The sequence below is a fragment of the Panicum hallii genome, chromosome 3 (assembly GCF_002211085.1).
Source record: "Panicum hallii strain FIL2 chromosome 3, PHallii_v3.1, whole genome shotgun sequence".
NCBI classification, from domain to species: Eukaryota; Viridiplantae; Streptophyta; class Magnoliopsida; order Poales; family Poaceae; genus Panicum; species Panicum hallii.
Window position 1 is genome coordinate 12,453,735 of NC_038044.1, and position 19,352 is coordinate 12,473,086.

At 50.1% G+C, this 19,352-nt stretch overlaps 4 protein-coding genes across 4 annotated transcripts; 3 read left to right on the forward strand and 1 right to left on the reverse strand.

The window, feature by feature from the left end:
- Nucleotides 1-408: 408 nt before the first annotated feature.
- On the forward strand, nucleotides 409-3,279 carry LOC112887399 (adenylate isopentenyltransferase-like). The gene is made up of 2 exons (XM_025953559.1): nucleotides 409-1,793; nucleotides 3,186-3,279. Exons 1-2 carry the CDS (start codon nucleotides 670-672, stop codon nucleotides 3,202-3,204), a joined length of 1,143 nt encoding a protein of 380 aa, XP_025809344.1. The 5' UTR covers nucleotides 409-669; the 3' UTR covers nucleotides 3,205-3,279.
- Nucleotides 3,280-5,884: 2,605 nt separating this feature from the next.
- Nucleotides 5,885-9,071, forward strand: LOC112884125 (probable ribosomal protein S11, mitochondrial). Its single transcript, XM_025949465.1, has 3 exons — nucleotides 5,885-5,971; nucleotides 8,373-8,506; nucleotides 8,598-9,071. Exons 1-3 carry the CDS (start codon nucleotides 5,969-5,971, stop codon nucleotides 9,031-9,033), a joined length of 573 nt encoding a protein of 190 aa, XP_025805250.1. The 5' UTR covers nucleotides 5,885-5,968; the 3' UTR covers nucleotides 9,034-9,071.
- Nucleotides 9,072-12,670: 3,599 nt separating this feature from the next.
- LOC112885219 (translation initiation factor IF-2-like) lies at nucleotides 12,671-13,461 on the reverse strand. Its single transcript, XM_025950871.1, has 3 exons — nucleotides 12,922-13,461; nucleotides 12,764-12,823; nucleotides 12,671-12,676 (listed from the first exon to the last, which is right to left on the reverse strand). The coding sequence occupies exons 1-3, from the start codon at nucleotides 13,459-13,461 to the stop codon at nucleotides 12,671-12,673; spliced, it is 606 nt and encodes a 201-aa protein (XP_025806656.1).
- A 2,130-nt stretch (nucleotides 13,462-15,591) lies between these two features.
- Nucleotides 15,592-17,656, forward strand: LOC112883885. Its single transcript, XM_025949143.1, has 3 exons — nucleotides 15,592-16,362; nucleotides 16,491-16,550; nucleotides 16,644-17,656. The coding sequence occupies exons 1-3, from the start codon at nucleotides 15,865-15,867 to the stop codon at nucleotides 16,656-16,658; spliced, it is 573 nt and encodes a 190-aa protein (XP_025804928.1). The 5' UTR covers nucleotides 15,592-15,864; the 3' UTR covers nucleotides 16,659-17,656.
- The last annotated feature ends 1,696 nt before the right edge of the window (nucleotides 17,657-19,352 follow it).

Here is a 19,352-nt window from a genome sequence, read left to right on the forward strand (position 1 = left end):
GCCGAATCCAACGCGCACGGGGGACCGCCGGGACAGCCACCACCCACGCTGCCTGCCCTGCCCCCAGGCTCGGCCCCCGCCGGGAGCAGGCCTGGCGACCGCCGCACCGGACGCCTCGGAATGTTCTCGCCATCCGCGGGACATGCGCCGCTTATTTTAAACCACGCCCCTGCCGGCGCCTGTCCGGCGGTCGCAACGCCCGCGGCCTCGTCCTCGTTTTGGTCGCGTGCGCTCCCCGGCCCTCCCCTGCGCGCGGCACGGGCACGGCATCATGACCTAACAGTTTTTGTTCTGAAAAGGTCCCCCCTCCCCACCGTGTCATGTCCATTGCTGTTACCAAGCCCGTCCCTCTCCTCGGTATATATACCCAGCACCGGCTCGGCGACCGCGAGACAGCGTCACAATTCACAGCGCGGCCAGCACCACCACAATCCATAGTTGCAGGCGAGGCCAAGACAGAAATACCGGGGGAGAGGGGGAAATCTCGCGAAAAGAAATCAAACAGCAGGAAGCGCATGAGCGCGGCGCGGTCTGGCGTCGTCGCCCAGCTGTGCCCGTGCCGCGGTGGTGCCCCCTGCTCCCCGTATAAACCCCCAAACGGGCGTGTTCGCAAGAGACAAAAACAACACGGCGGTCATAGGCGGCTGATTCGGATCGGGCGCTAGCTACATGACCAGCCTCCTCGCCAATAGGATCACTACGCTCGTGCGCGCTCCCATGGCCGCCGCGGGGGCGAGGCCATTGCACCTGCACCGGATCCCGCCGCGGGGGCAGGAGGAGGAGGAGAAGGAGGCGGCAGCGGAGGAGGAGGACCAGCGGCAGCAGCGCCGCCGCAGCAGCAGGGGCTCGCTGTCCTGTTCGGCGTCCTCGTCCTCGGAGCGGGCGGCCGCGGGCGTGGTGGTGATCGTCGGCGCCACGGGCACCGGCAAGACGAAGCTGTCCATCGACGCGGCGCGGGCGCTCGGCGGGGAGGTCGTGAACGCGGATAAGATCCAGCTCTACGCCGGCCTCGACGTCACCACCAACAAGGTGCCCCTCGAGGACCGCCGCGGCGTCCCGCACCACCTCCTCGGCGCCGTCCGCCCCGAGGCCGGCGAGCTCCCGCCCTCGGCCTTCCGCTCCATCGCCGCCACCACCGCCTCCTCGATCGTGGCGAGGCGCCGCGTCCCCGTCGTGGCCGGCGGCTCCAACTCCCTCATCCACGCCCTCCTCGCCGACCGCTTCGACGCCTCCGCGGGGGACCCCTTCGCGCGGGGGCGGGGGGATCGCCCCGCGCTCCGCTTCCCGTGCTGCCTTCTCTGGGTCGACGTCGAGGAGGCGCTGCTGGCGGAGTACCTCGACCGCCGCGTGGACGACATGTTGGGCGCCGGCATGGTGGAGGAGCTCCGGGAGTACTTCGCCGCGACCACCCCCGCCGAGCGCGCCGCGCACGCGGGGCTGGGCAAGGCCATCGGCGTCCCCGAGCTGGGCGGCCACTTCGCGGGGCGCAGGAGCTTCCGCGCCGCGATCGACGACATCAAGGCCAACACGCGGGACCTGGCGGCCGCGCAGGTGTCGAAGATCCGCCGCATGGCCGACGACTGGGGCTGGCCCGTCCGCCGCCTGGACGCGTCCGCCACCGTCCGCGCCCGCCTCGGCGGCGCGGGCCCCGACGCGGAGTCGGCCTCCTGGGAGCGCGACGTGCGCGGGCCGGGGCTTGCGGCCATCCGGAGCTTCCTGCGAGACGGCGGCAGCGCCGCCAATTGCGACGGCGAGGCGGAGGAGCGGATGGCGCCATGCTGCGACGTGGTGGGGTGAGCCCGCAGCCGCTTGCTGTTACTTTCCGGGCGGAGTTATTCGGGCGCAAAGGGTGGGGGGGCTTTTGGGGTTCGAGGGTTTAGGCCGCCGATTTTGCAGGTTCCCGGCGGCGCCCTCTGCCGCTGGCCGGTGGGGTCCGACAAGGCACAGTGACACAGAGATGGGAGAGAGAGAGAAAGGCTTCTACTAGTAGAGAGAGAGAGAGAGAGAGAGAGAGAGAGGCGAATTCTTTGTTATTTCTTTTTCTTTCTTTCTTTTGTTCGTCCGTTTCCTAACTGCACCACTGTATGTACTACTAATCCACTAGACAGTTCAAATTTTGAAATATATGCAGTACAGCTGAGGCTCCTCCTTAATTGATCCTTCTCCCCCTCCCGGTGTTTGTTTGTCCTCTTCCCAAACTGCATTCTGCATTTCCGTTTACACGGACAGAGCTCTGCACCCCACCTGCTCCATCTCTCTGAACTTTCTAGTAGCATGGCGATCTGCTGGGCTGGCAGTTTGAAATGGAGAGGAGATGCCACTGCCATGGTGGACGATGATGCCTCGGCGCGGGCTCAACTAATCGCGGAGGGATGATTGGGGCGGTAATCCCCTCCACGCATGCTTAGTGTGTGATTGCTGCTGATCAGGGGGGGTTGGGCGTGTGAGTTGGTGCCTGGTGTTCTTGCTGTTGCCAGCTAGGAAAACAGAGGAGCCGCTTCTTTGACTCCTCCCAGTTTTCTCGGCGCTTCCACGCGTGGCATGGCTGGCCGGGACCTGGGATTCGTTCGGAAACCAGTACGCCGTGACGTCTCTTGCAGTCTTGGCTCTCAGCGGCGGCGAAAAGCGGAGCTCAGTTCGAAATGAATTTACAGGAATGCTGGGGTTTTACAGTCGTGTTCGAGTATGCTGCTTGCATGCCTTTTGGATTGCGATCGGATCGCTTGTTTGGATTCCAAGGTTTTTAGTTTTTCCCTTGCTTTTGATTGGATGCTAGCGCAGAATCTCCATTGTTTTCTTCAGGCTCATGACTTGAAAACAAAACAAAAAAATCACTTCTCCAGTTCTCCGTTTTAGGGTACGTTCGTTTCCTACCCTCTAAACTTTAGACCCATCACATCAAAGAGAATCTTGTTATTTAGAAGTATTAAATAAAATCTGTTTATAAAACTTTTTGCACAGCTGGGTGCTAATTCGCGAGACAAATTTAATGAGCCTAATTAATCCATAATTTGCCACAGTGATGCTACAGTAATCATCCGCTAATCATGGACTAATATACCTCATTAGATTCGTCTCGCGAATTAGCACTGGGGTTCTGTAATTAGTTTTATAATTAGACCTTATTTAATAATTCTAAATGACAAGATTCTCTTTGATGTGACCTCTCTAAACTTTGATCTCAGAAAACGAACACACACTTAAAGATTCGGCTCTGCTCGGCACACAGAAGGGATGGCTGACTGATGACCGCACGTCCGACATGGAGACACAGCCCAGGTTTCAATACGACACTGTCGAAGTGTCAAGGGCCCTCTGCTCTGCGTACGGTGGCTTCGTGCTCGTCTGCTCGACCTCGATCGCAACTCCCGGCCTGCCGTGATGATTGTACCCTCAAACACGACGGTGCTCCAGCCATCCAGCGCGGCGCTACGGCCTACTAGTCCAGTACAGTACTGGTGGTTTGGTGCAGGTGCACGGTACCGAACCGTACTCGTACCCCGGCACGGCGTATACTCCCTCTAATTTTATTTATTTTTATTTACATATGGTATTAGATTTATTTTAAATCAAATTTGTCAACTTTGACTAAATTTATAGAAAAAATATATTTACAAAATTAATTTTATTTTATTAAATTCATCATAAAATATATATTGATAGCGCACAGGTTGGTTAGTATTGTTGCTGCCCTATTTTACTGTAGATTCGGTCAAAATTAACCATGTTTGATTTAGGATAAACCAATATAGGTAATAAATCGGAAGGGAGTATGCTATTCGCCGCGTGTCTGTTGGTCCTTTCGACCGCAGTGAACAGCAACGGCAGGCAGCTCCCTCCCGGCCTCTCTTTCAGTTACGGAATAATCAAAAGTAACCTGGAGGCTGGAGTGCATGGTACACCTACAGCTGCAGGCCGGCGGCGTGTCCACCGAAAGGAGCTGGTTCCAAGTCCCTACACGGCTAGTACAATTCTGTGATGTTTTTTTTTAACGGGTCGGAGGACCAGATGCTCGTGGGATTAGCAGATGACTAGCAGGGGGTCAGTTGGACCAGCCTGCAGGTCGGACCCAGGCCCGCCCGCCCGGCCCAAGGACGGCGCGCGCAGGCTTGACCGGAGCAGAGAAGCTGTTGAGCAAGGACGCACGCCTGGCACGCGTGTCCAGCAGACGCAGGAGCCCCCTCCCACGCGCTGTGGCAGCTTCAGAGCTCGAGGGACGGTGCACCGCGACGCAAGAGCCACGACGGGACCAACTAGTCCTACGATGCAGTGGGCCAGGCGTTATGCAGTCAAGCTTGCTGAGACCCTGAAACCTTTGCATGCATGGGTACGGTTTGGGTTGTGGAGTGCATGCAATGCAATGTACTCGGACCATGACCAAGCAACACAGTGTAACGCTTGGGTGCTGCAAAACTGAACACAAGCGGCGGTCGGCGTTCGTCGAGTGCCGGACTTTGCCCACAAACGTGAGTGGTTTTTCTTTTCGGCTGAATCTTCCGTTTCGAGAGAGAATGTGCGGTTCCGGAGACTACACTTTAGCCCAATCACATTAAAATTTTTTATTAATTTAAAATATTAAGTAAATTTTAATTATAGAACCCTGGACTAATGCGTGAAACGAGTCTAATTAGCATAATTAATCCATAATTCTATAATTTGCAACAGTGATGCCAGTCGTTAATCATGAATTAATATATCTTATTAGATTCGTCTCGCGAAGTAAGAAAATTTTGTAAACAGATTTTCTTTAATATTTCCAAATGATAAAATTCTATTTTATATGATGGGATTAAAGTTTAGCCCATAGAAACCAAACGAGATTAGAATACCTGCATGCTAGTCCGATGAAGACTCGACGGGCTGTTCTTCACCTTCGGCATTTTCTCCGGATCTGTAAGCCTGCCTGCTGCGGTTGGTCCGGTCTCTATGGGAGGTCCCGGATCATACACAGGCTCAACCAAGTGCATGCATTGCTCGTAAGAGAAACTCTAGCATATTCTTTAAAGCTCCTATATTAAATTTGGAGGGTGGAATAAAAAATCACACTCTAGCAGATCTTCTACTAAAATTCCCGTTTCGAGGAGGTCTTCGAATATCTTCCTCCACCCTCTATTCCTCCACCCTCTATTTCTAAGGGTCTTTAGGAAGCTCCCTATACATTGATAAATGGGTTCCATTCTTTAGATATGGTAAAATTTAGAGAACACTGCTGATAGCTCTTAGAAAAATAGAGGGAGCTTTTACTCGAGAGTTTGATTTGAAGACTATGACCGGATATTCTCTAACGTGCCTCCGAGCGTGACGGGCCCCTGGAGCTTCCGCGCCGCCATCACGCACTCGGGCGGCGCGCAGGGCGTGCGCAGACATAGGTCCAAGACCCTCTGAATAGCCAGCCATGGGAGCGCGACGTCCTACAATGACACACAAACCGGCCCACCAAGCAACAATTCAACAAAGCTTGCCGATTTCCACCGTGTGCTGCACAAATCTCCAATGAATCCCATCCGTACAAAAACGAGTGAAAACCAACCATCCGATTGATGGATAGAGATTCCGAAACTTCAGCCATCGGACACTTAATTACACCAAATAAATTCCTTTTCCAAGTAAAAATCAATGAAATTTCTCCTGATAAAAAATAGAATAGATAGGTCTATTGGGCTGTCAATGGCTCCTCCAGGCCCATAAATCCGAAAGAGAAGCCCATGAACTAAACCTTGCAGAGAAGCCATAACGGTCAGGAGGGTTGTTAGGAGAGGAAGGAAAGGAGGCTCGAGGGATCGAGGACGACGATGTCGATGTTCCTATCCGCCCGCCTCGGCTTCCTCCGCCGTTCTCTTGCGGCGCCGCCGGAGCTGCATCTCTTGGAGCGGGCCTTCGGCAAGCCTCGGATGAATCTCCGTCGCCAAGTGTTCTCCACTGCCAGCTCCTCCCGCGCTTCTTCACCTCCAATGGATTCGGATCCAACATGGTATCTCTGTCTCATACCATTCTCTTGATCCGTTTCATCCTCGACCTTTTTAGGTTAATCGAGAGATCAGACCACGAATCGAGCCCCAGGCACGGTTCATATTTCCGCTTTTGCGATAAAAGATCTCCACTGGGTGCCCCTTTTTCTTTCACTCGGGAATGGGGGTGCAGTAGCGCGGTTCACCTTCTGAGTCACCATAGTTCCTGTAGTGCCAATCTTGCTTGCAGAAATCAATCCGTCCTTCTCCTCCCAAACAACTCTCTCCTTTTTGGTATGAATATGAATGGTATCTTTTTTATGTATAGCTATTCTGCTGCTCTGTCTGATCCCTCATGAAATTGATACAGCTAAATAAAAAAAGAATGCCCCCATCGTGTCATAACTTGTAATAGTTTATTGCGGTCGAGCAAGGCTGGAATGGTAGGTGAATTTTTGGAGTATGTCTAAAGTATTAAGAATATCCTACTGGATGGAGTACACCACTTTACTCTTGTAATTCCACATTTTCAGCGTAAAGTTTGTGAATCTTAGACCTTTTTATGGGTTTGTATTTTTTTCTTTGGAGTCTTTTTTTATAAAAGGCAATTTGATTCTAGTCTATTCACTAGGACATGTAAATTTGCTGCCAATGTAGCCAATTTCCCTAATGCTACAGCTTTCAATCCCTTGCATAATACTCCCTCCGTTCTAAATTAAAGTCGTTTTGGTATTTCTAGGTGCACAATATTTGCTATGTATCTAGATATAGTGTATATTTAGGTATATAGCAAAAATTATGCACCTAGAAATATCAAAACGACCTATAATTTGAAACGCAGGGAGTATTGTATATTGGTGTAGGATTCTCATCTCCAAACCTACCGACGCGTCGGTAGAAATTTACTATTTTATCATCGTCAAAAGTGGGTTTTACTGGAATGTCATCTCGCAAATGGATTTCGCCGGAATGCCATTATAAAACTGTGGTCTCCTGCTACAATGCCTTTTCTCTTCTTTTCAATTCGTTTAATCATTTTTCATTTTATCTTTCCAGTGTAAGTTCCCAAGTTACCCCCGGGCCATCGATTGAACCAGGCCGACCACACCCAGCATAGTTCGTTTCCTCGTCACCCCCCTCCTCTTGGTTCTTGGTGGGAGCGCCGCTGCCCCCCTCCGCCAACACGGCGACTCCCTCGCTGCCCCGCCGCGCAAGCCGACGACGGCGGCAGCACCTAGCACCGGAAATCCCTCCCGTCGATGCACCAAGCCGGAAGTCCTCAACTTCGCCAGCCGCAAGCTCCCAGGTCGCTGGCCCCATGACGCCGTCTGCAGCCACGAAGCCGACACCGCGAGGTCGAGCGACCCTCTCCGCGTTGTCCTCCATGCCTAATTCCATGTTGTTTCTCCCATCCGCCTCGCTCCTGGCTCCCGGCCGCCTCTTGCTCATCTTGCTAGCTAGTCACTGGATTTGTTTCTAGAGCTGGTGTGCACGGATGCTTTTGTCACTGGATTCGACGATGCTTGCTGTTTGTTTTTTTTTAAGAGGGGTGGCATCAAATCAATTGAGATGTGATGCTGTTACCAGTGGCTGCTGATTGCTGGAGACGCGCGATTTTTCTTCCTTGCTAGCGCGTCAGATATGATGATGGCTAAGTGCAAGCAATATTAGTCAATATATTTTGCACGGATTGTTCGGTCCAAGAAGCAAGACAAGCTAATCATCGCACGTCGAGAAGAGCAGACAACCAAAGCAGCGCTAACACTGGCGGCAGTAATGCCGTGATGCACATGGAGTGCGGCGGCAAGAAGAGACGGAGGAGAGAACAGATCGAGATGGAGGAGAGTGACGTACGGCCGATTTAACTTGAGGAGGCAGGGGTATAATAGTCAGTTCATATGACTAAAGAACTGAGAAATTATAACATGAATTAGAAAAGACTGAAAAGGCATTGTAGCGTGTTGCACCAGTTTCATAATGACATTCTGACGAAACCCGTTTGCTGGATGCTATTCTAGCGAAACCCACTTTTGACGATGGCGAAATAGCAAATTTCTCTACCAACGAACTATAAACTTTTAGATTGGACCGAAATTTAGATGATAATATAAGCAATCACAGTACATATTCTCACATGAGTTTGTAATTTAAAATTAAACTTTCTTTTCTTTACATCATGTAAAGAATGAAAAAAGTTTCCTATTTTTGTACATTTCTCTGTATAAACACTGTATCTGTGTAGCTAGTTTTAACCATATGAGAAGTGTTGTCAGAGACTTTGTTTAACTCAGATGCTTTTACTTCATTTTTCACTCTCCATGTGGAATAATTGATGTTGTGCCTTGCAATTCATATAATACTGATATCACATTGCATCAATCACCGCTTATCTGAATTTTAACAGAATCAATTTTGTCTGTACAGCCTTTCCCACCTTCTGGATCTGTTGCCACAGATCTGAAGTCACATCAGAATTTTAACAGAACCAATTTTGTGCGTCATGATTTCCGTGCTAAGACACAGGTCAACTTCAACAATACAGATAATGGTGCGACAATGTAAGTTGGCAAATGATATTTCAGTGAACACAAATATTTGTCTATTCCATGTTCTGCTGTTTGCTCATTCTGATTTGATATGAAACTTCAGGACAGCTGGTGGAGAGAGACCTTTCAACCTTGGGGAGCTGCTTCCTTTCTCCGCTTCGCGTGTCATTAAGGAACATGAACAATATTCACAGAGGAAAAAGACATTTGTGACTGTAACGGAAGCTAGTGGGAATAAAAAGACCGGGGCCTCCTCTGGTTGTTTGGAGGACAAGAAAGGGTGGTCTCGTCCCTCTCGATATGCTGCTGAGGCAACTGCAGAATGTGTCGGGCGATCTGTCAGGAAGATGGGTTTAAGGTCTGTTGTCATGAAAGTGAAAGGGACTTCCTTTTTCAAGAAGAAGAAGAAAGTGATCTTGAGCTGGAGAGAAGGTTTCCGTTGGGAAAGAGTAAGAGATCAATCTCCTATCACGTACATCCACGATGTGACCCAACTCCCACATAATGGATGCCGACTCCCCAAACAACGCCGGGTGTAGCTCTCTTTGAACTGGAGGCAATGTTGAGTACAAATAAGTCGAAGTATTGAAGGTGATCTGGAAGGCTTTTGTAAGCTTCGTGGTGTTGGGGTTGGTCTAGTTGATGCATTATACGGACATGTATTGTCTCTGCTGAGTTGTTAGGCTATCCAGCCTGGTTTCTGTATGACCTGATCAGTTACTCACTCAGTGAGTTCAGACATACACAACTCTGCAACTTTTTTTATCTGTTCAATGCTGATAGCCTGATAAAGAACTGTCCAATTCCCAACCATGGTATAATATGAGATCTTAGTTGAGAGTTGGCAATGAACTTTGGTTTTGATCCTTGTTAAGCAACGAAGTCATTTTACTTCGTGAACAAGACGGCACTCTCTTGTGAATTGTGATGTTATTGTTGTCGCTGAAGATTTTCATACCTGCATATTAATGCCTCTAACCATGCTGGACGTGAATCTTGACTGAAACTTCGCTTCGATCTATCATTTTGTCACATAACTGAAGCCTACAAATGTACAAGGCAGCATGCTTGCTGGGTATCACATAACCGGTGTGCAAGAAAAGGGGAAGCAGCTTTTGGATCACAAGAAGAGATATTAGGAGCAACAATAAAATCTCAAAGAAAAAACCTTTTTATATGTTTTAATCCTGGATACTGACATATAGCAAACCATCGCCATTATTTAGAAGCTAGAGCCAATTTGCATAATGGTGCTTATGCATATCATCATGGTTAGGCCATTAGATATTTAAGGGCCTCAAATATTCGTCTAGGAAAATTTAATAACCAAAAGGAGATATAAGGGAAAACTAGCCAAGCCCAGTAAAGCCTCTCCCATATTAGAGGAGCCTACCTCTGCAAATAACTGTTTTGGTAATCTTATCCGCCTAAGTTGCAAATACTCTCCTCAAACTATAACTAATGCAAAGGAACACCAAGGCATTTAAAAGGAAAGGACCCAGTTTACAGAGAATACGTTTGAGTGAAAAATAGAATGCTTGAAAAGTGCACTTACTTTTTAAAAGAAAAATCCAAATGCTTCCTTCCAAAATTTTGCGAAAAATAGAATGAAGGGGTATATCTCTACTCCTATCTATCGTTCTAGAGGCCTGTGCTGGTCTAGTCCTTCAGGCTACATGGGCTAATCCACCCTGGCGTATAATGTTATCCACAACTACAACTCTGTATCTTTTTTTTTCCCTGTAAGGAGCATTTGTACTGTTCGAATGCCGATACAGGACCGAGCTGGAAACCCCAATACTCAGGATTTGAAATTTGCTAGGTGTGGCCGCACTGGGGTGAGATCGTAGCAAGATCACTGGATCTGGATGGAACTCCTGTCCTTGAGCTCCCAAATCTTCCAGCATCCCCTGCATTGGCAACACCTGGACGTGAACACCTTGTGCCTATGCAGAAAAACGGGGACGGGAGGGGATACCACAGTACCACACTCGTCCAGGAAAAGGGTTAAGGTCCGATCAACCAGCGCAGCGCGGTGCAGAAACTGGTTTGCAGACACCGGCTGCAGTTTGTCCAGCTCCGCGCTGCTCCTCCTCCTAATGGCACGACCACCAAAACTCGTTTTCTAGGCTAAAAGCAAAATGACAGCTCTGCTGGATCATCTGAAACCACGGCAGAAAGGCAACGGAGACGCCACTTGCATTGCCTCATGTCACGATCAGTTGGAAGACATTCAGCCTAAGATAACTTCACCCAGCGATAAGGGGATCTTGGTCTCAAGCACACGCAGGAATACAAATATGGCCTTCCGTGTAAGACTGAGGGAGACAATAGTCTTAAACAACGACAGCTCGACCTGTAGCTTTCGACTGAAAATTCCAAAGGCTGACCGCAACCTTGTATTATTACATTATTATCTATCATCAACACAGCTTACGTCTGAACAAACCACTCCGGTGCAATCGAGACACCCTGCAGTGTTCTTGCTGCAGGCATGGCAGGAAGACCAAAAGCTCCTTGCCAACGTCACTTTCCCGGGCATGTGAAGCTACGAATGAATCAGAGCACAGATACTTTAAACATGTCGAGTAGATATACAAGCAGAACTGCAGATATTATCAGGCGCAGTGAGTCAGAGAACACAAATCTGGACATGTCATGCTGGTGGGGCGCACTGATTAAACAAAGCATTGTCAATATGCATGGGCCAATGAAGGATATTAATGAAAAGAATACGATAACTTTCACCTGAAAACAAGTTCCAAACACAATCAGGAACTTCTGGATCTGGATATGCACAGAAGATGCAGTGAAAAGGCAATTTTATGTTCTGAACCTGAATTCTGCAAACTGGCACTGCTCCAGGGAGAGGACAGGTGCAGTTTCGCCTGCCAGCACTAGTCAGTAAACCACACAGCCAAACTTTCAGGAACATGAAGCATTGTCAAATAAGTCAATTATGTGAAGTAAAATTACTGATACAACAGTACAGTGAGCCAAATGCATATATGATATTACCCGAAGATCAAAGTTTGAATTGCTAGGCTTATCCATATTCTCAGGATCAACAAACAGCCCGACCGAAGACAATGCCATCCAGCCGATTATTAAAAAACTGAACCACCAGATAGTGTGCTCAGGGTATAATACTAAAATCAAGTGGCCTTTCTTGTCTTTGGTAAAAAGTACTTGAAATGTGCTAAAGTAAAAGGGTGGGCAAGAGTTCAATTATGAATTAAATGCATTTGACAAATAAAGACCGATTTCTTATGCATTGCAGGGACTTCCCAGTCATCTGTGTAAAAGCCAAAACAGCTTCATAAATAGCTACTGAACATGGTACCTTCACCATAAAGCAAAATAGATCAAAGAAAATGATATACGGACCAAGCCAGCAAATGGTTAAATTATTGGCATTATGAGCAAGAATGAAACATGCCAACTTTATTAATTGTCAAAGTTTGCAGCAAAAAAAGAGTGAAGCATAAGCAATATAAGACACATAAAACAGGTGGACAACGATAAAAGAAGACAATTGTGCACATTACACATGCAAATATAAGATTCATATCATGGGACTTTGGTAGCTTGTACAATGTTTAGAATTTTGACAGATCATTCTCCATATGTACCACTACAAGTGCTGTACCATCTCTTTCAGGAGCAATGCTGAATTTTTTTATATAGTAATACACATACTCTACCAGAGAAGAATAGAAGTTGTCTCTTCTGTTGCCTGCAACTAATTGACATGTCTTTCATCAGAAAATCCAGAAAGCAATCATCCAGAAAAATTCCACAGAAATTTGCAGGCCATTTAATCAACAGCTTATCTGGGGAATTTGAACGAGTGAAAAAAGCATTTCATAGATTAGAACCATGTACATAGCATGAGAGCTTCCCATCACCTAAGGATATTACCCAATTCTACCAGAATCATACCCCCCCAAACTCAACATCACACGACGAAGCACAAGCATCGCCCATCAGCCCCACAACTTATCATAAAACAGGACTCCCATGTACAGAATTAGCACTGGAAATCTAACATTCCATCTTCTAATCAGCAAGAACTAGAATAATTATGGGATGGAGATGCTAGCCATCGCAAGAAGAAAGCGAAAGCTGGAAACATCTGAAAAGTTCCTCCTATGTGCAGCTCCACCACGGCGCCAATCACCTCTGCACGAGGAAAAAGGCGCATGAAGAAAAGAACCAACTTTGGGGGAAAGAAGTAAGAAAAACGCCAGTGAAACAGCCATTTCTTACCTCCTCGATCTTGTACGAGTCCAGATTCACGTCGGCGAGAGATAATCCCGGGTACAGCATCTGCAATTCCAAGCAAAACCAAGCAGAATTGAGCACGGGGACCCAAAATCGCGCATCGGAACGTCCTCGAGGGGGGCGAGGCTGTATGTAATCCTTACGTCGAGCTGGCGCTGCACGGCGCGCGGGCGCTTCTTGGGCCGGCGCGGCGGGCGCGTGCCGCGGATGGCGGCGAAGTCCTCGGCGATCTCCTCCTTGGTCAGCGAGGCGGAGAAGCCCCTCTTCATCGCCACCGCCGGCGGCGACGCGAGCGACTGGTGCGCCTGCCCCGCCGCCGCCTTCCAGGTGCCCTCCGATCTCGACGCGAGCGGCGCGACGGTGGCGGAGCGGCGGGTGCGGAGGTTCCATGGGCGCGGCGGCTGCGACGCGCCCGTGGCGCCGGGGGAGCCATGCTGGCCCTGGGGCTTCTCCTTCCCGGGCGATGGCGTCTGCGGGTGCGGCGGCGGGGACGCGGAGGCGCCATCCTTGGAGCAGCGGAGCAGGCGGTGCGTGCCCCAGCTGAGCGTCGGGAAGGAGAAGTCGTGGAGGCGGGTGCGCGCGGCGGGAGCCGGCGACGGCGACGGGGACGCCGGCGCCGGGGGTGCCTGCGCCGGCGCGGTCTTGGCAGTGGCGTGGTGGTCGGAGTCGGAGGCGCCGGCCATGAGGACCATGAGAGGAGGCAAGAGGTGGGTGCAGGCGGGCGAGGCGAGGACAGAGGAGGAGGACGCAAGGGAAGGGAGGGGGGGGGTGAGGGGTGAGGTTTTCAAAAAGGCAAAGGCAAGAGGAGAGAGAGGAGGAGCCGAGGGGAAGCAAGCCTTGCTCACGGCGTCCGCTCCACCGGCCCGGCGGCTCGCGTGAATTCCCTGACGGATGTATGGCTGGTTGGATGGTTGAGCGGCGGCGCGGTGGGGCGGTTTTCTGGTGCTCCGTCCCGCGATTTTGGTGGCGCGGCTGCGTGGTGACTGCGTCGCCTCTGGCCTCTGCCAGGAATCGGCAACGGGGGGAGCACGGCACGAGAGCCTCTGCAGGGCCGGTGCGTGCTCCAGAGCGTCACGACGCGCCGTGGATGGGGTTACTGGGTTGCCGCGCGCTGCGTTAGGCCAGGCGCCCGCAGGGCGGTTGGTTTCGGCCGCCCTTGCCCTTGGCCTTGCCATGCTTCAGGGCCACAGACCGATTATTGTTTTTGCTTTGCATAGCTGGGGCTGGACTGATGCTATGATTAAGTCGGCTCTTCTTCGCAAAAAAAAGGTCGGCTCTGATGGAGTATGTGGCAATACAATTTGGTATTAACGATGCCGTACTGATCATCATATGAAGTTATTGAATGGTACGACAGTATCTATTATTAGGTCAGCACCTATTTTTCGAGCCACAATACATATATTTATATTATTATGTTAATATTTTGTTGCTACTTGAATTAGTGTTTACGATAATATTATCAATAGATGATGCACAAAGAATAGAAACAATATAACTAATGTATACAGCGAGAAAGCAAAAATACGAGCCTTTTCGAGGTGATATCTCTAAAAAATATAATAAATGTTAATAATATACTTTGCGTTGCTAAACAATATGATTGTCCACCGTGCATAGTATGTGTTCATAAAGAAACTTACGCTAGCAATCCTTATTTTGCTTTTAGGAGTTTGCCGTCAAAAAACGAGCTATGAAAGCTAAATGCTTGGATTACAAGTTAATATTATTTTAAGTTATGATAAATGTAGAACTAAAAGCACATGATTTTTTTGCGTGACAATGCCTATGAAAAATACATACCGGTCTTTTTGGACTTTTATGTATTCTTTGTGGAAGCATTACTCTTACTATGTATTAATCCTTCGCGTCGTCTTGTGAAATATTATTATAGCAAACATGTTAGTTCACTTGACACATGTATATAGACAGGACAAAAGCCATCACCCAATATAATAGAGCAATGTATCTGATGTATGCTATGAGAAATCAAAATTGCTATGGTTCATTTAAGGGTGATGTTTTTTTAAAAAAAGAAGAGAAATAAATGCCAATGAAATACTTTGTGTGTGATAGGCAACGTGATCGATTGTCATGTATGGTAAGTATTTAAGAAGCTTTTCCCAAGCAAGTTTATTTTGCTTTTTTACGATCTTGCTAGGAAAAACAAGATATCAAGTTAGATCCCTAAATCAAAAGTTAAAAATAGCTTAAGTTACGACAAATTGAGAATAACGAACATATATTTTATATTGATGTGGCAATATTTATGCCCCACACACACTCCATCTTCTCGATATTTACATCTTTGTTGGACTCGTAGCAAACCATGTCAGTTCATTCTTACACGTATATCAAGATAAGACAAATCGTCACCGAGTATATCAGGCTATCCAAGAAGTAGTGACAAATAAAAATTATACTTTAAACCTCAATTTAATAAAAAAACAATCCATCTCCTGCGAGTTACCGCGAATCCTTTTCCATTTCTTTCCTTTTCGAGACGAGGCATTCTCAAAGACAGAGGAACTTGAGCGGGACGCGTTCAGGAAGGCAAACCACTGCGAACGAAAACCGTGGACTTAACCCTGTCAGGCCGCTTCGACCCCGTTGCCCGCACCAGCAGCCGCCGGATCGGGATCCAACGCCCTCCATGGCTCGATAACCGCAGCGTCAGGCCAGAAAAGCAGAAGCCTGTGCGGGGCCCAGCCCGCGAAGAGGGACAGATGCAACCGAACCGCACTCGGCTCGGGCTCGAGCCCAAAGGCCCCCCGAAACCCAACAAGGAGGAGGAAACCGCGCGGCGCGGCGTCTCCTCCCCTTGCTCCCCCTCGTCGCAGCCTTGCGCTCCCCGCAAGCCTCCTCCTCCTCCTCGGCGGCTCTCTCTTCTCTCTCTACTAATCCGATCGGAGGAGCGAAATTTAGCGAGAAATCGAGAGGAGCCCCAGACCCTGGCGCGCCATATATAGCCAGGCACATGCAATCGGCGAACCCAGTTGCTGCTGGGCTCTATCCCCCGCGCGCGCACACGCATTTGCCGCCTCTTTAATCCCCTCCCCTCTCTCGCTCACGTCTTCCGCTCGCCAATGGAGTCCTCGCCGGCTGCGGCCATGGCCCCGCCGCCGCCCGCGCCGTCGTCGCGGGCGAGGGACCCCCTCCTCTTCGGCAGCTTCGACCTCCCCGCCGGCTGGGGGTGCCGCAAGCCCATGGGCTTCTGCCGGGACATTGGCGCCCCCGCCGCGCCCGAGCCCAACGCAACCGCCACCGCGGCCGAGAATAACGGCTCCCGATCGCCGGCGAAAGGAGCCCCGGCGGCGCAGCACGCGCCCGCGCCGGAGGAGCCCCGGGAAGCTCCCCGGAGGCAGTGGAACCTGCGGGAGCGGACGTCCTGGCGGGATTACAGAGCGGAGGACGCGCGGCAGCCCAAGAAGCTCGGGAGCGCGGACGCCGGCGGCCAGAATAGCCGCGGGTTCTCGGTGGCCCTGACGCGGCAGGAGATCGAGGCGGACTTCCTCGCGATCACCGGCCGGAAGCCGCCGCGCCGGCCGAAGAAGCGGACCAAGAGCGTCCAGCGCCAAATCGAGGTGCGTACTCCTGGCACGCAAACAGAGCAATGCCGATCTTGATTCCTTAACCGCGATCGCAAATTTTCCTCCTGGTTCCTCGATTACCGACCGCCCAGTTCGTGCTTCCTCTTCCTCCTGTGGCGCAGACGCTTTGCCCCGGGAGTTCGCTGATGGAGATGACCCGCGACCGCTACAAGGTGAACGAGGTATGCCTAAAAAACTCCATCTTTGATTCCCCCGGAATCTGCTTGTGAGGTTCGAGAGGTGACACCGATTGATTCGACTCTTTAATGGTGCAGAAAGGGGGGTTCTGAGTTGCACAAGCGCAAGGGGGGAGGAGGAGATGGATTTCCAACCGAGGAGCTTGATCGAGCAATGGCGGGCTCATCAGAGTTGCTAAGAGAGATTTATTTAGGGTTAATTGCCTCAGTTTGTCGGTAGTTATGCAATTGATCATGCACTATGCCAAACCCTAACAGTATGTGTGTTGGTTGGGTTCTCTCTCTTAAACTGATTGGGGGGTTTACTTATGGGTATCCATCAAGCCTGATTCTCCCGTTCTTTGGCCAAAGCACGGACGCCCATTCTGCAGGAGAAGAATCACAAATCTCCGATTGCTGTCAGCGAGAGATGCAGTTGCAGATTCTTCGTTCATCTGCCATCACTCCTGGGTGCCATGTAATCTTGGGCATTGATTCCAGCCCAGTACCTTTCTTCGCCGCTTCTTGATTTCCACCGTGCAGTTCAGTTCATAGCAGCACCTACTCTGTCCACCAAGCCAGTTCCCCGCCTGATCTTGCCACACAGAAAACCTCATCAATCATTTTCCTCGAAAGACAGGCACAGGAACATAATACTCCTATCTCCTCCCCTTTTCTTGCAAGAGTCCTGTCACTTACGCGGTTTGCTTGACATTGATCCATCTATGCTTGAAGATAAAAGAGGAACTGTATGCTGACCAAGTACTGTCTGTTATTCGGGATGATCAGAAAATTCCATCCAGACGCATTTGACTCGACGAGTGGTTCATCAGAATCGCGTGCTGGGACTCGAGTTCAGTAGGCGCTCACGAAGATTGGGAAAACGAAAAGCAGTTTCCAAGGAAGGGGAGAGGGGACGGAGAGAAGTGTGTGACGCTGGAGCACCATGATTTCCCAATCATTAATCCGGTGTACTGGGATGTTTGTTCCGTCAGCGGCCTCTGATGAAAGCGACCCCTTAAACAAAGACAATGAGAATGAGAGTGATCCTGCTGGAGTACAATCTTTTCACCATCCTAAAGAAATAGTATTCCACTTTCTACATTTTTTAAAAAAAAATACACGGCACAAAGATGCTACTGTATCTCACTGATCTCTGTTGGGCTTTTAGCCAGACTGGTGAAAAAGCCAAAGACTTGAGGCTCGGCCACTCTAAGACTCATGAGTCAAATGTGCCCTTGTACTAAGTTGTAACAGAACATTTATTTGTGCCTTATTAAGCAACGGCCATGATCAGCTAGCAACGGCTACTACTAATTTATGATATCTTTCTCACGCAGCTTCGCGCCACACTGCCGGCGCGCCTGACAAATGTATTTGCCGATCTCGATGAGCCCAGCGATCGAGCTCATGGCCTCTCTAAATGCTGCTGCTTACTGTGACAATGCTTCTTGGCCTATTTACTCGCCCCACTACACCTGATAGGATTATGAATAGCTTCCACATTTCCACTGACATAATTTCGCCAATTGACTCTTCAGGCTTTATTTCAGTATCATTTTTTTTTTGCTATTATGGGCAGGATGTGTCCTCTGCTTCTCCAGGACGCGACAACGAGTAGTAGCCTCCTGCTCTCTCTCCTACCTGTCATGGTGAGAGAAGAACAGAATCATCCTCCTACATACCTGTCCATCATATGCAAATGGATCCTGGTTGCGGAAGATCATTGGTTGTAGCAGCAGTATTTTTCGGTTAGCTGTTAGCTGGCGATCAGCCACGATCCTCCTCGTGCCGCGCTGCGTGCTGATACTATAAAATTCCCCCCACTAGCCGCCAGTTTTCAAAGACCATCAAATCTTAAAGGGTACTAAACAGATGGGTGTATGGTGCAAAGCAAACCGTTTATTGAAAAAAAACCCAAACAATGTAGTAAAAAGTGTAAAACATCTTGCACGCGTGGAACTTCAAATTGCGGCCTCTCTCGAAGAAATTTTTTCACTTTTACCATTCCATGTTGACCAGCCAGCAGGAATTCACTGCTCTGAAAACTGAACATTTGCGCACTGGTCTCCAATCTCCATTGACCTTTGTACACCCCCGATCTACCCCCTTCTCGTGCACGTGTCGCCTCCAACCAAGCGACGAGCCGTCGTCAAGGAAAGGAAGTTTCGGAAGGTATCCATTGGCCGACGCCGACGCTTATTTTACACCCGCGCGCGGGGGCCAGGCCAGGCGTAATATTCCGCGAGCTCAAACGCGACAGCGCCACCCCGCTCTTGTTTTATTTAACTAATCCTCCGTCGTGGACAAGAGATTAGCGAGCCGTGTCCTACTGGTCAAACGAACGGTCGCCTGCTCTCGCTCGTCAACCCGATCGAAGCCGGCAGCACTCGTTTCCGGGACAACACGGTTGCAATGGGCCGTAGGTGCTTTGCGATCGATTGCCGAGGTACGATCTTGTTTGGAATGCCTGACCAGTCTCTACTTATTCCTCAAGAATCAAATGGGCTATGTGAAAATTGGCGACAAATAAATCCTTGCGCTCCAAGCATAGCGTAAAGCCCAGGACGCCCGTACTGGCTCATCGTCCCTGGGGAGCACTGGCTGCATAGAGCACCTACTGCCGAGAGCCCGAGATCGCCCGCCGGAGCACGCGAGGCGCGGGCAGCCTTTTCGACCCCGTGGCCGTGGGAATATCAGCCAGCGTGAGGGGAGCGCAGGGTTGGGTGCCGTGCTGGCCGGCGGTGGGGACCGCGCGGCCGTCCTCCACCGCTCCGCCGGGGGCAAGACCAGGTCCAGGGAGCGCAG